Source organism: Loxodonta africana, chromosome 10, assembly GCF_030014295.1.
Source record: "Loxodonta africana isolate mLoxAfr1 chromosome 10, mLoxAfr1.hap2, whole genome shotgun sequence".
NCBI lineage: Eukaryota > Metazoa > Chordata > Mammalia > Proboscidea > Elephantidae > Loxodonta > Loxodonta africana.
In genome coordinates this window covers 82,554,123-82,579,205 of record NC_087351.1, presented here as the reverse complement: position 1 = coordinate 82,579,205, position 25,083 = coordinate 82,554,123, and the positions used below count along the sequence as shown (strand labels likewise).

At 38.9% G+C, this 25,083-nt stretch overlaps 1 protein-coding gene across 1 annotated transcript in view; it reads left to right on the top strand.

Annotated features, from left to right (window-relative positions):
* The window catches only part of SYNJ2BP (synaptojanin 2 binding protein), an 87,995-nt gene extending 70,555 nt beyond the window's left edge, over positions 1 to 17,440 (top strand). The window contains exons 3-4 of the mRNA XM_010588709.3: positions 10,420 to 10,515; positions 12,526 to 17,440. Of these exons, the coding sequence (XP_010587011.1) occupies positions 10,420 to 10,515; positions 12,526 to 12,666 (237 nt within the window). The 3' untranslated portion in view covers positions 12,667 to 17,440. The remainder of the gene's footprint in view (positions 1 to 10,419; positions 10,516 to 12,525) is intronic.
* The last annotated feature ends 7,643 nt before the right edge of the window (positions 17,441 to 25,083 follow it).

The window sequence follows — 25,083 nt, the reverse complement described above, 5'->3', positions numbered from 1 at the left end:
GATTACAGCTCAGTGTAAAGAAAACAAAAATCCTCACAGCTGGACCAATAAGGAACATCGTGGTAAATGGAGAAAATATTGATTTGGCAAGGATTTCATTTTACTTGATCCACAACCAATGCCCATGGAAATCAAATGATGTATTTCATTGGACAAATTTGCTGCAAAGACCTCTTTAAAGTATTAAAAAGCAAAGAAGTCACTCTGAGGACTAAGGTGTGCCTGACTCAAACCGTGATATTTTCAATCACCTCACATGCATTTCACGTGGAAAACAGAAGAAGAATTGATGCCTTTGAATTATTACATTGGAGAAGAATATTGAATATACCATGGACTGCCAGAAGAAGGAACAAAGAATGAACAAATCTGCTTTGGAAGAAGTACAGCCAGAATGCTACTAAGAAACGAGGATGGAGAGACTTTGTCTTAAATACTTCGGACGTGTTATTCAGGAGAGACCAGTCCCTAGAGAAGGACCTTATCCTTGGTAAAGTAGAGGGTCCACGAAAAAGAGGAAGACCCTCAATGAGATAGATTAACACAGTGACTGCAACAGTGGGCTCAAAGATAGCAACAATTATGACCATGGCAAAGGACTGGGCAGTGTTTCGTTCTGTTGTACATAGGGTTGCTGTGAGATGGAACTGACTTGATGGCACCTAACAACAAAAACAAGTTACTCATTTCTCCTGTGTGCCTGTCTGCCTAAATGAAGGGAGTTGGATAGTCAAGAATACCCAGTCTTCAGTCAATGCTATGTTTTTATGAAACTCAAGATGATGTAGCTGGCTATTATACTGCACAGATGAATATTCCATTTTAATTAAACTCCTTATGTAACAAAATGGCGCAGATGGACTATTAACCATTTGCACTTCTTATTCTGCTCAAGTACAGTTCTTAATTTGGTGAGTGAAAGAATTGCTTAGTTATTCACATTTATAAGTATTGTAGCTGATGGACTGCAGAGCACTGTGCCACGCCAGGTGCTATGGAAAATTACAAGGAAAATGAAAGACTAGCCTTTGCCCTTAGCTTAGAAATGAATGGGAAAGACCCAACAAAGACCCTCATCCGATCAACTGCAAAGACGTTGAAATATACAGCACAATCCTTTAGGCAAAGTACCTTCACGAGAGAGTTTTTTGTCTTCTCATCTCTGTTTCCCCAGCACCTAGGCCTATAGCTAGCACAGTATGACCGTCAAAGAATTTCAGTGAATGAATCACGAGTTATAGCACAACCCACTTTTTTATTGGACCTAATTAAATGGAACTAGATAACCTTTTTTTTTTTTTTTTTACCCCCTTAAACTTTGAGGAAAAGAGACCAAAAAAAAAAAAAAAAAAAAAGTGGTTCATTTCAGGAACTTGATTAAAAAAGTAAAATATCCAGAGTGTAATCCGAAGTAAATGTTCACTAAATTGAGCCCATTCTTTTTCTATCCCTTTCTACATCTACACTTATGTCCCTGGGTGGTACAAACAGTTAATGTGCTCAGCTGCTAACCAAAAGGTTGGAGGTTTGAGTTCACCCAGAGGCACCTCAGAAGAAAAGCCTGGTGATCTATTTTCAGAATATCAGCCACTGAAAACCCTATGGAGCACTGTTCTACTCTGACACACATAGGCTTGCCATGAGTTGGAATCGACTCAAGGACAACTGGTTTTAGCTGGTTTAATAGTCCGAGCTCATTATTTAAATAATCCTGAGGCAATTCAAAGTTCTTAATCATAAATAACACAACTACTTTTAACTCAGCTTACTCATTTCCTAAGGCTGGAAATAGGAAGCACATTTTTTAAGCTATTAATAACCAGAATAAAGGCAAAAAATTTTATGTTTCCCCATCAGTTAATTAGAACATCACCATCCCAATTGTCTGAACATTCAGAGGCAGCCAGTTTTTCTGTTTCCAGCACATTACAAACTTGCCATGTCTTATGTCCAATAAAACTTATTATCCTGTGCTTTAAGGAAACTGAAAGAGCAACTTTAACAGCAGCCTAAGAATACTGAGTTGAGTAGCTGTTGATACTCAAAGTGAGGTCCAAGGACAAAACAGCCTGGATATCACCTGGAAGCTTGCTAGAAAGACAGAATCTCAGGACCCACTCCAGATCTACTGAATCAAAATCTGCGTTATAACAAGATCCCCCAATGAGTCTGTGCACAATAAAGTTTGAGGAGCACTGCTGTCGGCAGGTGTTTTCCAGACTTTTAAAATTATCATCTGTAATAGTAAATACATCTTATCTATAAAGTATTTTTTTTAAAGTTTAATAAAACAGTACTTAGCTTTTCTATATGTGAGGTATTCTGATGTTTTGTTTTCATATCATTTAAAAAAATTAAATATTGTTCTTGATGCACCAGTCTCCTCTAATTGATCAACAGAGCCATATTTGAAAAATCACTTCTCCAAACCCAAAAACCAAACCCACTGCCGTCAAGTCGATTCTGACTCCTTGCGACCCTAAAGGACAGAGTAGAATTGCCCCATAGAATTTCCAAGGAGCAGCTGGTGGATTCAAACTGCCGTCCTTTTGGTTAGCAGCTATAGCACTTAACCACTATGCCACCAAGGTCCAGGATATGGAAAATTACTGATGAAATCTGTGCACGTGTAGAGTTTGTTTTAAATAGGGGAAGCAGGCCAGGAGTGGAGACCAGTTAAAAGCCATTTCAAACAGTGTAGGTTAGAGCTAAGATCAGTGATTCTCCAACTTTAGTACACTTGGAGGACTTGTTAAAACACAGATTGCTAGAATGGGGTCCAAGAATATGCATTTCTAACAAGTTTCCTGGTGATACTAATGGTGCTAGTTTGGGGACCATACCTTGAGAACCACTGGTCTACATAGGTGTATATTAGTAATGACAGTGATAAAGAGAGTAGGCTCCCCAGATATTCAAAGGTAGAATCTATAGAAATTGGTAGTTAGTCACTATGCCCCTAGAATCTGTAAAGATGCTTAGAGAAGGTAAACATTGAAAAGCAGATTAGCAGGATACAAGCTTTCCTATTAGTAGCAATGAACAGTCGGAATTTGAAATTACAATCACAGCACCATTTACATTAGCAACATCAGCAAAAAAGAAATACTTAGGTATAAATCTACCAAAATATGTACAAGATCTATATGTGTAAAACTACAGACACACAAAAATCAATTGTGCTTCTATATCCCAGCAATGAACAATTTGAAAAGGAAATTAAAAAAAAAATTCTGCTTACAGTAGCACCTAAAAGAATAAAATAACTAGGAAAAAAATTTCTCAAAGAAGATGAAAGATTCGTGCACTGAAAACTATAAAACATTGCTGTAAGAAGCTAAAGAAAACCTAAATAAATGGAAAGATAACCTGTGTTCATGGATTGGAAGACTGATTATTGGTAAGATGTCAGTACTACCCAAAGTGATTTATAGATTCAATGCAATCCATATCATGTTACTACAGCCTTTTCTTCAGAAGTGGAAAAGCCAGTCCTCAAATGTGTATGGGATTGCAGTGTGCTCCAAATAGCCCAGACAGTCTCAAAGAACAACGTAGGAGAACTCTCACTTCTTGATTTGAAAATATAAAGCTACAGTAATCAAAACAATGTGGTACTAGTATAACGGCAGGCATACAGTAGAATAGAATTGAAAGTCCGGAAATAAACTGATACATCTACAGCCAATTACTTTTTTAACAAGAGTGCCAAATCTATTCAGTGAGGAAAGGATAGTCTTTAACAAGTGATCCTGGGGCAACTGAAACCTCCATATGGAAAATAATGAAGTTGGATCCATACCTCACACCATGTATGAAAATTAACTCAAAATAGATAAACGATCTAAATGTAAAAGCTAAAACCATAAAAATCTTGGAAGAATATAGGAGTAAAGCTTTAGGATCTTGTTTTGGCAATGGATTCTTAGATTTAACACCAAAAGCACAAGCAAAGAGAAAAAATAGATACGTTGGACTCTATCAAAATTAAAAAGTTTTGTGCATTGAAGATCTTTGTCAAGAAAGTGAAGAGACAACCTTCGGAATGGGAGAAAATATTTGGTAACCATGTATTAGATAAGCAGCCCAACATTTAATCTTTGTGCACTAGGGCTCCTCATTAGGCATTAGGGAAATACAAATCAAAACCACGATGAGATACCACTTCACACCTACTTCGTTGGCTGTTTTAAAAAATACAGACAATAACGAGTGTTTGTGAGGATGTGGAGAAATTGGAACCCTCATCCAGTGCTTGTGGGTATGTAAAATGGTACAGCCACTGTGGAAAAGAGTTTGGTAGTTCCTCTAAAAGTTAAACATAGAGTTGTCACATGACCCAGTAATTCCTCTCTTAGGTATATATCCAAAAGAATTGGAAGCAAGGACTCAAGCAGATACTTTTCCACCAGTGTTCATTGCAGCATTATTCCAGTAGCCCAAGGGTAGAAACAACCCAAGTGTTCATCAACAAATGAATGGAAAAACAAAATGCGGTGTATGCATATAGTGGAATGTTACTCACCCATAAAGAGAAATGAAGTTTTATACATCGTGCCACATGGATGAACCTTAAAAACATGCTAAGTGAAATAAGCTAGATACAAAAGGACAAATACTGTATGGTCCCACTTATATGAAGTATAGAGAAAAGCAGATTAATGGGTACAGGAGGCTGAAGAAAGGGGACAATAGGAAATTATTGAGAAGAAAAAAAAAAAAGTCCAGTGAATGAAATTGGAAAAACAACATTACACAGGTTGTGGGAGGTAACCTAAAAAGTCCTTAACAGAGCTGGGCATACAATTAGTGCTCATTACACGAGAGCTATTTTTATTATTAATCACCATCGCAAGTCAGCTGAGGGAGGGTATGTTATAGAAGGGAAAACAAAAAAAGATGACACACTGAGTCATTGCAGGTAGGAAAAAAAAGCAGGTAGAGCGGCTATAAATTACAAAGGTCCAGGCTTTTCAGCTTTGTATAATGTCGAGAATATGTTAGCCAGGCTTTGTGTGGTTATGGCTTTTGCAGGGTACACTCTGCAACCACACTTGAGGAAATCATGTAACATATGTTAGGCTCAAGCTTGTGCAAGGCATTATGCCAGGTATTGTAGGGGTTGTAAAGATGAGCTGTGATAGAACTTTTCAAATGATTTACTGTGGAATATAAAGTGATGTAATATAAAAAAATATATATATATAAAGCAGAGTACAATTAGAGCTTTAAGAGAGATACAGAGTATGGAGATTCAAAGAAGTCACATCAGTCACATCTAGTGGAGGTATTAGAAAGGCTGTTCCTTGAAGTGGCACCTAACTGAATTGCTTTTTAAACTTTAATGCTATTTCAATATATACAAATAAATACAAACATTAATATCTAAACATCTGATCCATTTATAGAAGCCCTGGTGATGCAATGGTTAAGTGCTCCGTTGTTAACTGAAAGATCAGAGGTTAGAACCCACCAGTAGCTCCACGGGGAAAAAAGACCTGGAGATCTGCTCCCGTAAAAATTACAGCCTAGGAAACCCTATGGGCAGTTCTACTCTGTCATATAGTGTCGCTATGAGTCAGAACTGACTCGGCACACAATAACAACGTGCTTTTATACAACTGTATAAGATTTTAAAAATGTATAACATTAGATACAAACAAAAATGTAAAACCTATGAAAATTCAATTTATGACATTAATGTACGGACAGTGATATGCTGCCAAAATAAAATCCTTGCTTGCAATATGAATATTATAGCTTAGTGAATTAAAGTGATATCTTTGAGGCCAGGCTGCTTGAGTTTGAATCCTGGCTTTCCTAGTTCCATTCTGTATGCCAAAGACAGGTTGCATAGCCTCTGGGCATGAGTTTTATGATCTTTAAAATAAATGGGGCTTCCTAAATTATAGGACTGTTGTGAAGAATAAATGAGTTAATACATGTAAATTGAATAGACAGCTTGAGGTATGATAGTAAGTGTTCAGTAATTCCTGGCAGTTAATATCGTTGCTGACTACTACGGCAAAGATTATTTTGAGCTCAGTATTCCTGTCGTTCAAGGTCATTAGTGACTCAGATCTCCCACTTGCATTCAAATGACTGTGAAACCTTGGTTTGATACTGAGCTGTTGCATCGTTTGGCTTTTGTTGACATGATTGCATCATTTACTTATTTGTCTGCCTCTGTTCATTTCTTTTAAACCTGTTGCCATTGAGTTGATTTTGACTTATAGCAACCCTATAGGACAGGGAGGACTGCCCCATAGAGTTTCCAAGGCTGTAATCTTTACAGAAGCGGAACTGCCACATCTTTCTCCCACAGAGTGGCTGGTAGATTCGAACCACTGACTTTTCAGTTAGCAGCCAAGTGCTTAACCAGTGGGCAACCAGGGCTCCTTTCTTTTCTTTTAAGACACCAAAATACCTATTTCTCTTCAAAGAAATACAGCTGTCACATGTGCTAGATCACTTAAGTGAGCATTCTAACCACAGTCAGCAATCTCACACCTATTCTCTCCCCCAAGAGTTAACTGGAAAGCAGAATCATTGAGGATTGATTGCAATGGTTCTAGAAATCCTGAAGGTCTTTCCCTGTGGCAGATTTGCCAAGAAAACCATGGCATAATCAAATGATAACTTGGTGGCCTGCAATTAAAGTTCATCCACTGGAAAACCCTGTGTTCATTTCTATACTATAGGTAGCAGGACTGATCATATTTAAGATCACTTTTGGAAGATAAATAGAATATTTTAAAAGATAAGGACGTTCAGGTGGTATATATAGCTTGCATACAAGTATGAATATAAGAATATATATATTCCAGGGTCAATGAGTTATACGATTTAGTTAGAACATGGGATATATGAGGTTGTAGTGAAAGATTTTGGAAACCCTGGTGGCATAGTGGTTAAGAGTTCGGCTGCTAACCAAAAGGTCAGCAGTTTGAATCCACCAGGCGCTCCTTGGAAACCCTATGAAGCAGTTCTACTCTGTCCTTAGGGTCGCTGTGAGTCGAAATCGACTCGACGGCAACGGATTTTTTGTTTTTATTTTTTTAGTGACAGATTAAACTGGGAAGATAGGTTGCATACCAGACTGAGAAATCAAGCCTGCAGTTCCCACACTCCTTCCTCTTGTGCTCCCCGGTTTTGCTGTTGTTTTTTGAGCAGTAAAATGGTATTAAGAGAATTCTACTTTAGGAAAGTTCATCTGGAGACATAGCATTTGAATAGGTTAGAATGGAGGAGGCCTTAGAGAAAAGTAAAAATAAAAGAAAAGGCAATCATAATATTCCAACCAGGAGTATCCACGGCCTGAAATAGAGGGAGAATAGGAAAGAAAATAGGGTATAAGAGATGTCATGTTGTTACCCTAGGGGATTTGGCAATTATTACATGTGAAGATTGATGGAATAGAGAGAGTTTAGAAATGATGTCAAAATTTTAATCTCAGGAAAAGGTACTGTCATTAAGAAGGAAGTCAGTATATTCTGGTTTTGTGGGAAGTAATAAAGAGGATTTGGATGTGTTGAATTGGCAGTCTAGTCTAGCAGAATATCCAAGTGTAGGCATTGGCACAGAACTGGCAAACCCAGAGTCAGAGTAGAGATAAAAATTTGGGAATTGTCTTTTTACAGATTGTGGTTGAAATTGTGGGAAATCACCATAGGAGAGAAGGGAAGAAGACGAAGGACTGACATTGAGGAGCATTTACTTACCTTAAAAAGGATGAAATAGGAGAGGAGTCAGGAAAGTAGTATTTCAAAAACAAATAGAGGTAAATGTTCGTAAGAGAGGAGAGAATTGCAAAACGGAAGCGGTATGGTGTAAAAGGGAGAAAGGACTGTAGGATTTGGTAATCAGAAGTCACTGCTGACCTGTATGAGAGCATGCTCTGCTCCTCCCTTCTGCCTCATATATTATGAAATTACAAGGGAATAAAGAGTGAATGGATGGTGAGGAAGTGGAGGCAGTGCACACAAACAATTCTTTGAACAAGTTTTGCAATGGAAGAGAGGAATAGGGCAATAGTGGTTTCCAAGAAATATTTGTAGTTTCTTTATAGAAACCCTAGTGGCGTAGTAGCCAAGTGCTACGGCTGCTAACCAAAAGGTCAGCAGTTCAAATCTGCCATATGCTCCTTGGAAACTCTATAGGGCAGTTCTACTCTGTCATATAGGGTTGCCATGAGTCAGAATTGACTCGACGGCAATGGTTTCTTTTTTTTTTTTTCCTAATAAATAGATGAGGATAATTTTAGTTGAGTAGAGCAGGGAGAGATAATACCTAAGGAATCAAGAGTAGAAAGTGACTGATTGAGTTTTGTAAGGATTAAATTCATTGATAAATAGTTTAGCCTCCATAAAGGAGCTATATCTAATTTGGAGACTAGGGAAAAAGCAATGAGAGGTTATCAAGCAACTTTCAGTGGAGAAGGAAGAAAATGGGAGAGTATTTGTGAGAAGTCCTCAGTGCTGAGGCTGAGGCATCTGCTGAGAGGAGGAATGAGATTGGGGATACAGTTTGATGGTGGAAAATGTCTGGAACAGCTACTGCAGGGCATTAGGGAGTTCACCAGAGATAAGTAGAAGGGTTGTAAGGTTGTAGTTGGAGTCGGCTAGCATGGGTGTGTTGTGGAGAGTATGACTGTGTATCTTTCTCCAGGAATACCCAACTCATTGGTGACAAGGAAAGTCGATGCAGTATATTGCCCAGGACTGGAAAAATGGCAGAAGATCATGGGGACAAGGGATTCTAATTCTTTACCAAATGCTTTATTGAAATAACAACAGGAACTCCTAGATGGGTAAGGATGCAAGTAAAGTCTACAAAGATTTAAGGCTTTGATGAGGAAATTCAGTAGAGGTATAGATAGTGAGGAGAGTAGAAATGATCGTCAGGTTTTTAAGAGTGTAAGGTATTGGAGCTGAAGCATTTTAAATGTTGAATTGGTTTATACCAATTGGTGACTAAAGTAGAATGGAATTGGAAACTATTAATTTGAGAAGGTGGATAGTCTATGAGGCCAAAGAGTTGGTAGGAGATTAATTCAACAAGATATTGCTAGGAGATAGAGTGAAGGTAAGATTAGGAACCCCTTGGAGGAAGATTAAGGAGCCCTGGTGGCACAGTGGTTAAAGCACTAGGCCGTTAACTGAAAGGTTGGTGATTTGAACCCACCTCCATTCTGTGGGAGAAAGATGTGGCATTGTGCTTCTGTAAAAATGTACAGCCTTGGAAAACCTATGGGGGCAGTTCGACTCTGTCCTGTAGGGTCGATATGAGTTGGAATTGACTTGATGGCAGTGGGCTTGGGGGGTTTTTTGGTTTTGTTTTGGAGGAAGACGGTGACAAGGGAAATGAGAAGGTTGAATAAGTCAGTGAGCTTCAACTGAGTACAAGATAGTTGGTGAGTCAAGATTGAGGACTAATAGTGCAAAAGGAATGGTAAAATGCAAGGACACTTTGATCTTCTTTTCGATATTTAAAAACCCTAGCCCAGGTCTCGCACACACTAACTGTGACTTTAGACCAGTTACCTAATCTCACTTAAGTTTCTTCATCTGTGAGAATAAGATAAAAATAGTGTCTACATTATAGGGTTAGTATGAGGATTAAATTAAAAAATGTATGAAAAGCATATAGCACAGAACCTATCAAAATAAATATACTAGATGCTCTTGTTGCTGCTACTATTGATGATGGCATTGAGATGTATAAAAGATATGTAGATCTTGCAAAAGTGGGCTATGCTACGTGAGTGCAGCATAGGACAGATAACTCTTGTGACCATTGGTACTCCTAACACTAATAATTATTAATACTAGTAATTCCTTCCCATCTCAAACCTTTAAGCATCAGGAGTGACCTACTATACTACACTGAAACTTTTTTTGGGGGTGCGTATTACAACAAAACACAGCCCAATAGAATGGGCTAGTGGAGTATAGATTTGCGCCACACCAGAATAAACTGTGGGAGACTTTCATAGTGTTATGTTTCTAGAGTTGAAGCTGGCGGTGGCAGGGAATGGGACTATAAAGGATTGGATGGTAATCTGAAAGGCCATGTTAGCTGGAGGGAAGAAGGCTGATGCTAATGGGTGACATACAAATACAGGAACAGAATCCCAAGTGTTGAACACAAAGAGGAAGGAGAGAGTACTTTATACTCACACCTAACACCAGCCCCAGGTGTTCTTCAAGTGCCCTGTGGAACCTCAGGTCTAGGAAACCATAGCTTTGAAAATGAGAAGAAGTTACTTGACCTAACTTCAAAATAACTTTACTCATTCTCCTAACCCTTGAAATCCTCTCCGTAGGAGTTTGTACGGTTCGGTCACATGAAAATAAATTGTTGATTTATGACAGTTTGCCTTCTGCCTTTCTTACTACTCTTCCTTGCTGTTTTTGACAGGTGAATGGCCAAGACCTAAAGAATCTGCTGCACCAGGATGCTGTAAACCTCTTCCGTAATGCAGGCTATGCCGTGTCTCTGCGAGTACAGCACAGGGTAGGTGTCACTTGCAGCCAGGAGCCTGGCACCAGGCATTTGAACCATTCTGGGAATGTGGGTGTGATCTTTAGTGTTTTTTTGTTCTTTTCTTCCTTCATTTGAAGAGCTTGTCTGGAACAGACAGGGGTCCCCTGGCACTTCTCTTATCATTAAATGAAATTCATAAGAATGTGCTTGCAACCCAGGGCCTAGCTTCTAGGTAATGTGCCTTAAAGATAAAGCATGACAACCAAATTAAAATAGATGGGGGGAAAAACAGAATCAGTTTTACTTTTTAGTGTGGAAGGAGCCATATCTGTGCCCTAGAAAACTCCTAGATGACAGATCCCAATCTATAAAACCCTGAAGGCAAAGATAACAGGTATTCTTTTACCCACTCTATGCTGTTTTCTATCACCAGCGTGAATCCTTCTTTTATCAAAATTGATGACCCTCTTAACCAAAGCTCTAGTACTCAAAGGGGAGCGCCAGGAAAAAGGAAGTAGAATTCAGTCAAGGCAGCAACTATCCCTGCATCTACTTTTCAGTCCCTAGTGTTTTATAATTGGATAATGGGAAGGGAAACACAAGTAGGCATAATTCCTTCCATAGCACCAAGGATTTCTGAGTGCATTTACAACACAGGCTCAATGCTTCTCTAAAGTTGCTCTCTGCCTCTTAAATTGGCATTCTGTGTGCTTTACTTAGCTCCTGAGTGAGGCTTCAGAGGGTGAAAGTTTGAGAGGAGATAGTAAAAAAGTCAAGAGGGCAAGACATGAAAGATATCTGAGAAAACAGCCACTGTTGCAAGCAGAATCTAGGTGTGATGGATCAAAAAACAGGGTGATAAGAGACAATAGAGGTGATCCCTGCTTCTGCCCTTACTCTTCCCTGTTTCTAAAACATGGGAGAATTTATGCAGTAGATAAAGGCAAGTAAATATAGGCATGCACTTCAGATATGGTTAGGGTTCTTTTTGAAGACAGATGGGCAGTGATTTCTAGTGCTCACACTTTTGGGAAGCATCCATAAATAACTGCTTGTAAAACAGGCTCTTCTGGTCAGGGAATTGGCCTAAGACCTGAAAACCATGTCTTCCTACTGAGCATGCCCTCTAAAAAGAAGACATCTCGTAGGAAGTGAATGAAAGATGTGGAAGTGGAATAAAGGGTAGAAAAAGGTAGTTTGTGCAGTCTTCTCTTTCAGATTGAGAGGTCAGGGTTTTGTAGTCCCAAAATGAGGAGGTTTCCAGAACTGAAACAAGATGGTACCATAATCATTGCAAATTGGCTATTAAAAGTTGGTATTAAGAAAGGCTGCCCTGAAAAAAATGACTGAAATGAAGAAAGACCACCTGGCCTCAAAAGGAAATGCCTAGGTAATTCAAAATTATAATCACTAGGGTATGAATTTACCTCTGAGTCTTTTACCTCTGTTTGGGATAGGTTTCACCTTCATCTGTGTCTGGTATAACAAACTAGGGGATGAAAGACAAGACCCCATTTTAGGAAGGAGTGGGTGCCTTCTGGAACTTAGAAACCATTTCTAAGTAATGGCATCGCACCTGCGTTAATATTGCCCAGTTGACACTTATTGTACTCTAATGACTGATAATCTTTCTAAGTAAATATTCCAGAAAGCTGGACCCCCCAGCAATTTCCAGGTTGCCTATAGAATCAACAGGCTTCATCTCATTATCTCCATCTTCCTGGTAGGACACACATATAGCAAGGTGGAGGCAGTACAAAAACAAAGGTTATCTGACTTGCCCGCAGGGGTCTCTTTAGATCAATAGCACAATGAGGTTAAATGCTACCTGATTAGACCTATTTCCTTTCCAGAGAATTGGTGACACTGACCCATTAGGTCAGGACAAAGAGAGAGGACTCTTTCCATCAGCTAGTTCTTGGGGTTTATAGCTTTGGATGGTCTAGAAACTTGAGACCCAATTGGTGTATTGACCTGGGCATTTCAGTTGTGATAAACACACATTGGTCACTAGAGTTAACATTCTTCTTTCCCTTCCAGTTACAGGTGCAGAATGGGCCTGTAGGACACCGAGGTGAAGGGGAGCCAAGTGGCATTCCCATAGCCATGGTGCTGGTGCCGGCATTTGCCCTCTTCGCAGTCGCAGCCTGGGCCTTCATGAGATATCGACAACAGCTTTGATAAGCTTTCTTTCCTCCAGTGCCCCCAGTGAAGATACATTTCTCTCTTTCATGCTCCTCCCCTGCTATCTTTCCCTCTTTCTACATAGCCAACACATGATTTAAAGTGACTGACACCCACCCAGAACCTTGCTGTTCAAAATCTGCTCCCAACCCTCATATTCTAATGGGAGAGTAAAGGTATTATTTGAAGGAAAGCTGAAGAAAAGACTTGTTTAGAACAAATGAGGAGTTTTATATATATTACTAGGTCCATCAGTGGAAGTTCAGCTACCACCCAAAGAGGGAAAGGCCGAGTCTTCCTATCACCACAGGCACTATCTTTTTCCTTAGCTGGCATGCCTCAAAGCCTAGCTGCATGCGACTGAGAGGAAGAGAGGGTTTTTCTCTTAGTGATTCTTTGGCAAGTCGTTGTGGCCTTTATTTAATTTCTTTCTAATTCCACACCTGTGTGCCTATATTGAACAAAGAACAATGAGGGGAACGTTTTCACTTTTTTTTTTTATACATATGTATATATATATATATATATATATATATATACACACACACACACATATATATATGAGAGTTTAATAGGGTGCTTTATGTAAATTACAGTTGAGACAACTACTCTGGTTTCTAGGTTTCTTACCTAAGGGACGATCTTAACTGCAGAATTTGAAGAGACATTTTAGAACATATATAATGGGAGTGAACCTTTAAAGAGGATCCCCAATTTGAGTCATTAAAAACAAAAACTGAAGGAACTAATCAAAAATTTTGCTGGAACAATATTTCTTTTCACAATATCTATGATGAAGTTGAAGTAAATTGGCGTAATCCAGCTCTGCACAAGGCAATCTGTTCAAAAAACTTTGAGCTATAAAGATAAACTTTACTAATCTCCCGGCTACCCTAGTGGCTTTGGTACCTCACAGTCCTAGTAAAGGATCATCTGAGATGATTGTGGTCAGAGCTATGGCAATGGCACCAAACCCATTCAGGGAAAAAACTCTAAAGGGAAAAAAAGATAGTACCTCCAAGGTGGCCCCTCAACCCTCTAGGCTGTCTACCAGTCTTTTTGGTTTCTAGTAATAGTCAAAACCTGAGAGAAGGGACTGTCTCCCTGGCAGGATGGGCATGAAATCAGTCCCATTTCTGGTTTTGGTTACAATGAAATGGCCTGGATTGCTAGTTTCTTTTTTTTGAAAGGCTGTAACACTGGTTGTGCCTTTTAATTAACAAACAGTTTTGCAGGGAAGGAGGAGGGAAAAGAGAGTTTTATTTGTTTAGGGGAGTTGGGTGACTGTTTCTTGGGGAAAGCCTGGGAGAGGGAGATATGGATGAAAGGATACTAGGGAATACCAGGTATATTAGTAATTTTGGAACCATTGTATTCATGTGGTACTTAAGGTTGGTATTAAAGCACTAATCATAGCTAAACCAAGGCTCATTTTCTGAATTTGGGAAGATCATTTCCATTCTCCAAGTATACTGGTCAGACTGTGGACCTTAGGTAATCTTGACAGAAAGATTATGAGAACTTTCCCTCAAGCAATCAATTGTATCCAATTTTTACTATGAAGGATTTGGTAATTATTTCATAAATGTGGATTGGACATCTGCCTTGTCAAGGCATTTTTTTACAAAGAAGTAAAATATGTGGCCTCCATCTTAAAGGGCTTTTTGGTTCCAATTAGGAAGAGAATAACTATACATATAAAAATGGAATTAGCCATATAGGCAGTGCAGTGTAAGCTGGTGTCAAATTTATATTGCAAACACTAAAAGTTTCTGAGAACTAGGGCAATTGAAAAAGTTCCACGGAAGAGGGGGACAAATTAAGGACCCTTGAGTAGCTCATAGTCTAGTTATGAGAATTCTTAAATAGGTGAGAAGTTATAAGTGTATCATGGAGTTAAGTAACAGTTGAAAACAGTAATAAAAGAAATGTTACCATCCAGAACATGGTGCAACAACAAAAATATATAGATAACCATCACATTTTTTTAGGAATTCAGAAAAAGAAAGCTGTCACATGATGGAATCAAGCTAGAGTACAAAGGGAAGGCTATTAAAAATAAAATTTCCAGTAGGACTTTACCTCTGGGTCAACCATTGGGAGAGGGAGAAACTTGCTTTAAACAATCCTTACATAAAGTATGCCTTTAGACCTACGCTGTTCAATAGCTTTGAGGCTTACTTAGATGACTACATTTTCATGTTCTAAAGAGAAACACAGTACCCCAGTTCTCGCCTCAACCAGCCCCACTGTGGACGCATGACCTCTGGTGCCCTCCCCGTATCTCAAGGCATGTGCCGTGGCTTCTGGACGTGCTCACCTTCCAGGATTCACCTCAGGGTTTGAACATCCACACAAGAGGACCTGAAGTCATACAGAATCCCAAAGTAAAGCAAATGGCAAACGGGAAGGAAAGCTGTGTAGGTTTTTTATGTCGGTATATGTAAATAAAAAGAACATCTATTCCATCCCATCTCTGGTAGAAGTTTTACTTTGGTTGATGGTAGGAATTCTGATGCACTCTAATAATTTAGGTTTTCTCTGGAATTAAATAGCGTTTAAAGACCAAGTTCTAGGCAAGCATTCTATTCAATTATATTCTTATTTTTGATTGTACGGAAAACTAAAGTTATTACCGGAGATGAGGTTTCAGAATCCATTATAGGTTCTAAAAAAAAGTTCATACTGTTTATAGATTATATCTAATATTCTTACCACCTAAATTATTATGTTCACAGTTTTAAAAATTGAATGAAGGTATTTTTAAGGTCTGTACTTAAAACATTATATTTATCATTTTGTACTATACACATAATCCTAATAGGACATTGTTTCAGTCTTCTCTATTTTCCTCTCCTGCGACATTGTAACTTCTTTGCTGTTAAATTAGCTTAATTAATAGAATCATCTAGCCATGTACAATGGAAAAAAGGAAGTTAATTTATTTTTTTTTTTTTTGCTCTCTATGCCAGGGGCTCTACTATACCTTTATTGGTACACTGTTTATTTATGGCTTGGAACTCTGAGATCTAAGTATTATAAATTGCTTTTCTAAGATTATGTAAGTAGTAATAATAACCAGTATTTAAACTCAGTACGTCAGCTGGTTCTCAAAGTGTGGTCCTTGGACAAAAATTAACTAGGAATTTGTTAGAAATGCATATCCCAGGGCTTCATCCTGGACATACTAAATGGGAAACTCTGGTGCCCAGCAACTGGTGTTTTAATAACCTCTCCAAATGACTTTGATTCATGCTAAAATTTGAGAACCACTGCTTTATAGCAATAGTTGTCCTTTTCTCCCCCACATTAGAATCTCCTGGAGAGCTTAGAAAAATCCTGCTGCCTAAGCTATACCACAGAACAATTAAGTAGGAGTCTTGGTGTGGGACTTAGACAGCAGTAAATTAAATTCATTAGGTGATTCCAGTGTGAAGCCTCTGTTGAAAACTGCTACTCTACAGCATTTAAACCCAGACACTATTTAAATTATTAAATCACATACAGGCATTTCTGCAGTCAAAAATGAGAATTTCACTTCGACCTTTTTTGAGCCCAGCACTCTGTATGCTTCTGCCCAAGTATAGATGTGGAGTAAGAAGTAGAGCACTATTTAGCTCCACATTTACTAAGGACTGACCAACCTCCAGCAAAATGTATGACTAGTGTGCATTTCAGTTTGTATATGTATTAAATTAGAACCAAATCATGGAATGTTGAACCTAAAAGGGAGCCAGAAAAATTCTAAGATGAAATTTGTCTTAGAGATGAGAAAACCAAGGGTCAGAAACTTAACCAAGACCAAAGATTTAGTCTGTTGCAAAGATGCCTTTTTTGTCTTGTATTTGTGTCTTAAATGTGTCTACTATATGAATATATATAGATAAATTATCCTTTTTATCTCAGTCCTCTACCATTTTCTGCCTGGCTCTTTAATAAAGACTGGGAGAATGGATTGACAGCAGAAGCCAATCACAAACATCATTATTGGAATTGGGAGCTTCTACAGAATAATCTGCCATGACTCATCTGTCAGTTTGTCGTACTGTGGTGGCTTATGTGCTGCTGTGATGCTGGAAGCTATGCTACTGGTATTTCAAATACCATTAGGGTCACCCATGGTAGACAGATTACAACAGAGCTTTCAGACTAAGACAGAGTGGGAAGAAGGACCTGGAGGTATCCTTCTGAAAAAAAATTGGCCAGTGAAGATCTTATGGATAGCAGCAGAATATCATCTGATATAATGCTGGAAAATGAGCCTCTCAGGTTGGAAGACACTTAAAATACAACTGGGGAAGAGCTGCTGCCTCAAAATAGAGTTGACCTTAATGATAATGGATGGCATAAAACTTTCGGGACCTACATTTGGTGATGTGGCACGATTTAAAATGAGAAGAAACAGCTGCAAATATCCACTAGTAATCAGAATGTGAAATGTACAAAGTTTGAATCAAGGATAATTAGCAGTTGTCAGAAATGAAATGGAACACATAAAGGTCGATATACTAGGCATTGGTGAGCTGAAATGGACTGGTATTGGCCATTTTGAATCAGACAGTCATATAATCTGTTATGCTGGGAATGACAAATTGAAGAGGAATGGCATCACATTCATCATCAAAAAGAACACTTCAAGATCTATCCTGAAGTACAGCACTGTCAGTGATAGGATAATATCCATACGTTTACAAGAGAGACCAATTAACACAACTACTCAAATTTACACTACCAAAAAAAAAAACCAAACCCACTGCTGTCGAGTCAATTCTGACTCAGCGACCATAGAGGACAGAGTAGAACTGCCCCACAGAGTTTCCAAGGAGTGCCTGGCAGATTTGAACTGCTGACCTCTTGGTTAGCAGCTGTTAACACTTAACCACTACACCACTAGGGTTTCCTCAAATTTACACACCAACCACTAATGTGAAAGATGAAGAAATTGAAGATTTTTACCAACTTCTGCAGTCCGAAATTGATCAAATGTGCCATCATGATGCACTGAAAATTGCCAGTGATTGGAATGCAAAAGTTGGAAGCAAGAAGGAGCAGTAGCTGGAAAATACGCCCTTGGTGACAGAAACGATGCTGGAGATCGCTGATAGAATTTTGCAAGACCAACAACTTAATCATTGCCAACACACCTTTTCTCAACAACATAAATGGTGACTATACATGTGGACCTTGCCAGATGGAATACACAGAAATCAAATCAACTGCATCAGTGGAAACAGACAATGGAGAAGCTCAATATCAGTCACAGCAAGGCCAGGGGCCAACTGTGGAACAGACTATCAGTTGTTCCTATTCAAGTTCAAATTGAGGCTGAAGAAAATTAAAACAAGTCCATGAGAGCAAAAGTATGACTTTCAGTCTATCCCACCTGAATTTAGAGACCATCTCAAGGATAGATTTGATGCATTGAACACTGATGACCAAAGCCAGATGACTTGTGGGATGACATCAAGGATATCATACAGGAAGGAAGCAAAAGGTTATTAAAAAGACAGAAAAGACCAAAATGGTTGTCAGAAGAGACTGAAACTTGCTTTTCAATGTGGAATAAATAAAAGTGAAAGGAAAAAATGATGAAGTAAGAGAACTGAAGGTTTCAAAGAGCAGCTTGAGAAGACAAAGTCTTATAATGAAATGTGCAAAGACCTGGTATTGGAAAATGAAAAGGGAGGGACACCCTCGGCGTTTTTCAAACTAAAGAAACTGAAGAGAAAATTCAAGCCTCGAGCTGCAACACTGAAGGATTCTGTGGGCAAAGAATTGAATGACGCAGGAAGCATCAAAAGGAGATGGAGGAATACAGTCATTGTACCAAGTAGAATTGGTTAACATTCAGCCATTTCATCAGGTAACATGATCAAGAACTGATGGTACTGAAGGAAGAAGTCCAAGCTGCACTGAAGGCATTGGAAAAAAACAAGCCCCCAGGAACTGATGGAATACCAATTGAGATGTTTCAACAAATGGATGCAACATGGGAAGTGCTCACTTGTGTATGCCAAGAAATTTGGAAGACAGCTACCTGTCCAGCCAACTGAAACAGAGCCACATTCATGCCCATTCCAAAGAAAGGTGATCCAACAGAATGCAGAAATTATCAAACATTATCATCAATGATCACATGCAAGATAGTTCAAAAATGGTCGCAGCAGTACATTGACAGGGAACTGCCGGAAATTCAAGCCTGATTCAGAAGAGGATGTGAAATGGAGGACATCATTGCTGATGTCAGATGGACCTTGGCTGAAAGCAGAGAATATCAGTAAGATATTTAAAAAAAAAAAAAAAGATATTTACCTGTGTTTTATTGACTATGCAAAGCATTTGACTGTGTGGATCATAACAAATTATGGATGACATTGCAAAAAATGGGAATTCCAGAACACTTCATTGTGACCATGAGGAATCTGCACATAGACCTAGGGGCAATTGTTTGAACACAACAAGGGGATACTGCATGTTTTAAAATCAGGAAAGGTGTGCATAAGTGTTGTACTCTTTCACCATACTTACTGAATGTATACGCTGAGCAAATAATCCGAGCAGCTGGACTAACTGAAGAAAAAGGGACATCAGGATTGGAGGAAATCTCATTAACAACCTGCAGTATGCAGATGACATAACCTGGGTTGCTGGAAGTGAAGAGGACTTGAAGCACTTACTGATGAAGGTCAAAGACTACAGCCTTCAATATGGATTGTACCTCAACATAAAGGGAAAATAAATCCTCACAACTGGACCATTAAGCATCATGATAAACGGAGAAAAGATTGAAGTTTTCAAGGATTTTGTTTTACTTGGCTCCACAATCAGTGCCCATGGAATCAGCTGTTAAGAAATGAACGGATGGATGAGGCCAACGTGGTGCTGTAGACAGAAGCACCACGCTGTCCTTCCACAGCAGAGACCTGAAAAACTAAAACAGAGGCAGAGGTCAATCCCGGAACCTTAAGCATCAAATGAAGAGATGAAGAACTCAGCCAAGCACTGAATGGAATAGAATAAGGAACTGAAAGAGAACAGAGAGTGAGGACAGATACTTGTGGAGGTCTCCTATTAGCTAACACAGCACAGATTCACCATCTTGGAATCCTGTCGGAGATTGGCAGACAAGGAGTATGGGAAAACAGCTTCACAGAGTTCCCAGGATGAGACAGAGCACACGGTAAAGCAGCCATATATGGTTTCTCACTCCCCATCCTTCTCCCCCCTGCTCAACCTCCGCAGCTTCCTAGCTGGCTGCCGGTCGCTGGGCTCACTGGGAAGTGCAGGGTCAGTGCCGCTTGGATTTGTCCCACCACATTGGAGATAGGCAGATGGGGAGTACAGGAAAGCAGCTTCCTGGAGCTCCCAGCAGGAGACAGAGCACCCAGTAACCAGGAATATATGCTTTCCCACCCCCCACCCTTCTTCCCACCCACTAGGCCTCTGATGCTTCCGGCCAGTCTCTTGGCCAGGAGGCACTAGATGCAGCCCCCTGCTGCTTGGATTCACCCCGCCTACACTGGCCAGCTTCATCAGCACCATTTGTTTGTTGCTGGTGCTTGCTTTATTTTTGCTGCTTTGGTTATCTCCCTGCCTCTCATCACCTCCCCCTCCTCTCTCTCAAACACCTGGATCCATGTGCCAACTTTGCTTCTTGAAAGGCTGTGAAGTACTGCTAGGCTGGGGACTGCTTCCCCAGTCAGTGCCACCACCCTGCTGGGATCCTTGGGGCCTTTTTTTTTTTTTTTAATTTGTTTTGTTTATTTTTCTTTTTGCAGCTTGGGAGCCCCTTCTAGCTGGGTTGTAGTGCCTGGGTTGGGAGGCACTACCCGGTCCTCGCAACCACACCTGTGAGATCCCTGGGGGTACTTCCTTTTTTTTGTCTTGTTTGTTTGTTTTCACGGCTTGGGAGCCCCTTCTAGCCAGGCTGTACTGGACAACCTGGGATCCACTTCCCTGATCTTCACAGCCAGGATCTCTGGGGCTTTGCATTGCTTTGCTTTTTTTTCTCTCTCTCTAATTTTTATTTTTCTTTTCGTCTTTCTCCACTTCTCAGTTTCTCATCTCTCCACTCCAACAGCAAGCACCCTTAGGACTTGTTTGTTTTGGGCTCCTGTTTCTCTCTCCACCTCTCTTCTTTCCCATACCCATCTTAGCTCCACATATCACAACCTCCCCACTCCTCCCTGCCTACCTGCATCATGTGCTGAACATCACACCCTCAAGCAGCACAGACAAAGCCTACCAGAACCCACCCCACCCTATCAGCCTTAGTACTTGCCACAAACAACCCATCCCAGCCTCTCCCCTTCAACTGGACCTGCCCTGCTGTTCCATAGCTGAGCAACTGGCCCTACCCATTGGACAAGGAGATGAAAAGTATTGTGCCCACAGACAAGGAAAGAACAAAGAACGCACAGGCTGCCTGCTCAGATATAACCAAATAAAAAAGCAGGATGAAACAAATCTGCAATCAATAAATGAAGAAGCTAACCACGGAAAAGACAACAGGCAGTATCAAACATATTAAAAAAAAAAAAAAAAAGGATGGTTCCAGTAGCCATCCAAAATAAAACACCAGATGACTTTTCAGTAGAAGAAAACGCACTAGAACTACCTGACTACCTGTTTTTTTTTTTTTTCTATGTTACGTTGAGTCAATTCTGACTCATAGCAACCCTATTGGACAGAGTAGAACTGCCCCAGAGGGTTTCCAAGTAGCGCCTGGTGGATTCAAACTGATGACCTTTTCATTAGCAGCCATATCTCTTAATCACTATGCCACCAGGGTTTCCAGAACTACCTGAGAGGGAATTCGAATCTTTAATATTCAGAGCTCTCCAAGAGTTGAGGCAAAAAGCAGGCAAAAATGAGGAAAAAATAGACAAGTTAATGGAAAAATGGAAGAATTCAGGAAAATAATACAGGAACAAAATGTCAAATTCACAACTAGAAATCATAGAAAAACAACAATTAGAAATCCAAAAGATGAACAACAGGATTTCAGAAATTGACAGTTTCATACAAAGGTTGAGGAGGAGGTTTAAAACCGTGGAAGACAGGATCAAAGAAACAGAAGACAAACACTTGGATACAACTTTATTTGAGGAAATGTCAGAATAAAGAACAAAGAAAAATGAAGAATGCCTGAGAATTATGCAGGATACAATCAAAAGCAAAAATTTATGAGCAGAGTTCCAGAACAGGAGGAGAAAACGGAAAACAGATGATCATTGAAGAATTGCTTGCAGAAAACTTTGCTTATATCATGAAGGATGAAAAGCTGGCCATCCAAGAAGCTCAACAAAGCCCATATAGGATAGACCCCAAAAGAAAAACACCAAGGCATATCAAAATCACACTAAAACCAAAGACTAAAAGTCCTGAGAGCAGCTCAAAAAAAAAAAGCCACACACAGAGGGGAAACAATAGGACTAAGCTCTGATTATTTGGCAGAAACCATGCAGGCAAGAAGGCAATGGGATGGCATATATAAAACCTTGAAAGAAAAAAATTGCTATCAAGAATAATATATCTGCAAAACTCTTGTTCAAATGTGATGATGAAATTGGGACATTTCCAGATAAACAGAAATTAAGGGAGTATGTAAAAACCAAACCAAACTTACAAGAATTATTAAAGGGAGTCCTTTGAGAGCAAACATCAGACCACAGCCGGAATCTAAGACACAATATCATAACAGCCAGATACCAACCTAGGTAATGAAGTCTCAAGGACTATCCAAAACCAAAAGAATTACCACAGGGAACCGGAGAGGTTAATCTGTAAATGACACCATCAGAACAACAAAAGAGGAAATAAACAGTGTAGGTATAGAACTTTCTAGTGGAGAGGAAGGCAAGGTGATACCAAGTAATAATATACTGCTTCAAACCTAGGAACATAAGGGTAAGTTTCAAGATAACCACAAAGAAAGTTAACAAACCTACTCATCCAAATAAAGAAGAAAAACATAAAGTCTCAGTAAAAAAAAAAAATCTACAGAAACAAAAGAAAAAAAAAATCCCCAAATGAGAGGACTTCAGCACTGGAGAATAAGGGGAACAAAGAAAATGTCAACACCACAAGAAAAAGCACTACAAAATGATAGCAATAAACTCACACCTATCAATAATTACACTGAATATAAATGGCTAAATGCAACATAAAGAGACAGAGTGCAGAATGGATTAAAAAAAAAAAAAAAACCAGAATCTATCAATATGCTGTCTAAAAGAGACACACCTTAGAAACAAAGATGTAAATTTATTGAAAATCAAAGGATGGGAAAAAAAAAAAAAAGCGAACAGCTACCAAAAAAGAGCAGGAGTGACAATACTAATCTCAGATAAAAGAGACTTTAAAACAAAATCCACCGTAAAAGACAAAGAAGTGAACTATATACTGATTAAAGGGACAATCCATCATAAAGACATAATCATAGTAAACATTTACGCCCCCAGTGGCAGGGCTTCAAAATACATAAAACAAACTGTAATAGCACTAAAAAGAGAAATTGACAGTTCCACAATAATAGTAGGAGATTTTAGCACACCACTCTCAGTAAAGGACAGAACATCTAGATAGAAACTGAGCAAAGATACATAAGAGCTAAAGGGCACAATCAGCCAACTTTATGTCATAGACATATATAGAACACTGTACCCAACAGCTGCAAAATACACATTCTTTTCCAACGCACATGGAATGTTCTCCAAAATAGACCACATCTTAGGGCACAGAGTAACTCTCAACAAACTCTAAAACATTGAGATAATACAAAGTATCCTCTCTGACCAGGGTGCAATCAAGGCAGAAATTAACAAGAAGAGCAAGGGAAAAAAATCAATTACATGGAAACTGAATAACACCCTGCTTAAAAACCACTGGATAATAGAAGAAATCAGAGATGGAATCAAAAAATTCCTAGAATCAAATGAGAATGAAAACACATCATACCAAAACTTTTGGGACACAGCTAAGGCAGTTCTCAGAGGTAATTTATGGCAATAGATACCCACATCAAAAAAGAAGAAAGGGACAAAATCAAAGCATCAGCTACAAAACTCAAACGAATAGAAAAGAGCAGCAAAAAAAAAAAAAAAAGCCTACAGCCACCAGAATGAAGGAAATAATAAAGATCAGAGGAGAAATAGAGAATAATAAAACAATAGAATCAACAGAACCAACTTTTGGTTCTTTGAAAGGATCAACAAAATTGACAAACAACTGGCCAAACTGCAAAAAGAAAAACAAGAGGATGCAAATAACCCAAATAAGAAATGAAATGGGGACATTACAACAGACTCAACTGAAATAAAAGGATCATAACAGAGTATTGTGAAAAACTACACTCCAACAAATTTGATAACCTAGAGGAACAAATTTCTAGAAACACACTGCCTACCTAAACTAACACAAAATGATGATGAAAATCTGAACAGACCCATAACAAGAGAAGAGATTGAAAAGGTAATAAAAAAACAAACTCCCAACAAAAAAAAGCCCTGGCCCAGATGGCTTCACTGGAGAATTCTACCAAACATTCAGAGAAGAGCTTACACCAGTACTACTCAAACTATTTCAAAACAGAAAAGGAAGCGATAATTCTGAATTCATTTTATGAAGTCAGCATAACCCTAATACCAAAACCAGGCAAAGACAGCACAAAAAAAGTTACAGACCGATATGTCATGAATGCAGATGCAAAAATTCTCAACAAAATTCTAGCTAATAGAATTCAGCATCATATCAAAAAAAAAAAAAAAAAACACCACAACCAAGTAATATTCACACCAGGTATGCAAGGATGGTTCAACATTAGAAAATCAATCAGTGTAATCCACCACATAAATGAAAGAAAAGTATCACATGATCATCTCAATTGACACAGAAAAGGCATTTGACAAAGTCCAACAGCCATTCCTGATAAAAACTCAAAATAGGTATAGAAGGGAAATTTCTCAACATAATAAAGGGCATTTATGCAAAACCAACAGCCAACATCATTCTTAATGGAGAGGCTGTAAACATTCCCCTTGAGAGCAGAACAAGACAAGGGTGCCCTTTATTACCACTCCTATTTAACATTGTGCTGGAAGTTTTAGCTAGAGCAATAAGGCAAGAAAGTAAATAAAGGGCATCCAAATTGGTAATGAAGAAGTTAAACTATATCTATTTGTGGATGATATGATACTGTACATAGAAAACCCAAAAGACTCCATGAGAAAACTACTGGAACTAATAGATACAGCAGAGTAGCAGGTTACAAGATCAACATACAAAAATCAGTTGGATTCCTATACACCAATAAAGAGAAAGATGGAAAGGAATCAGGAAAACAACACTGTAATATACCCTAAAAAAATGAAATACTTTGGAATAAATCTAACCAGGGATGGAAAAGACTTATAC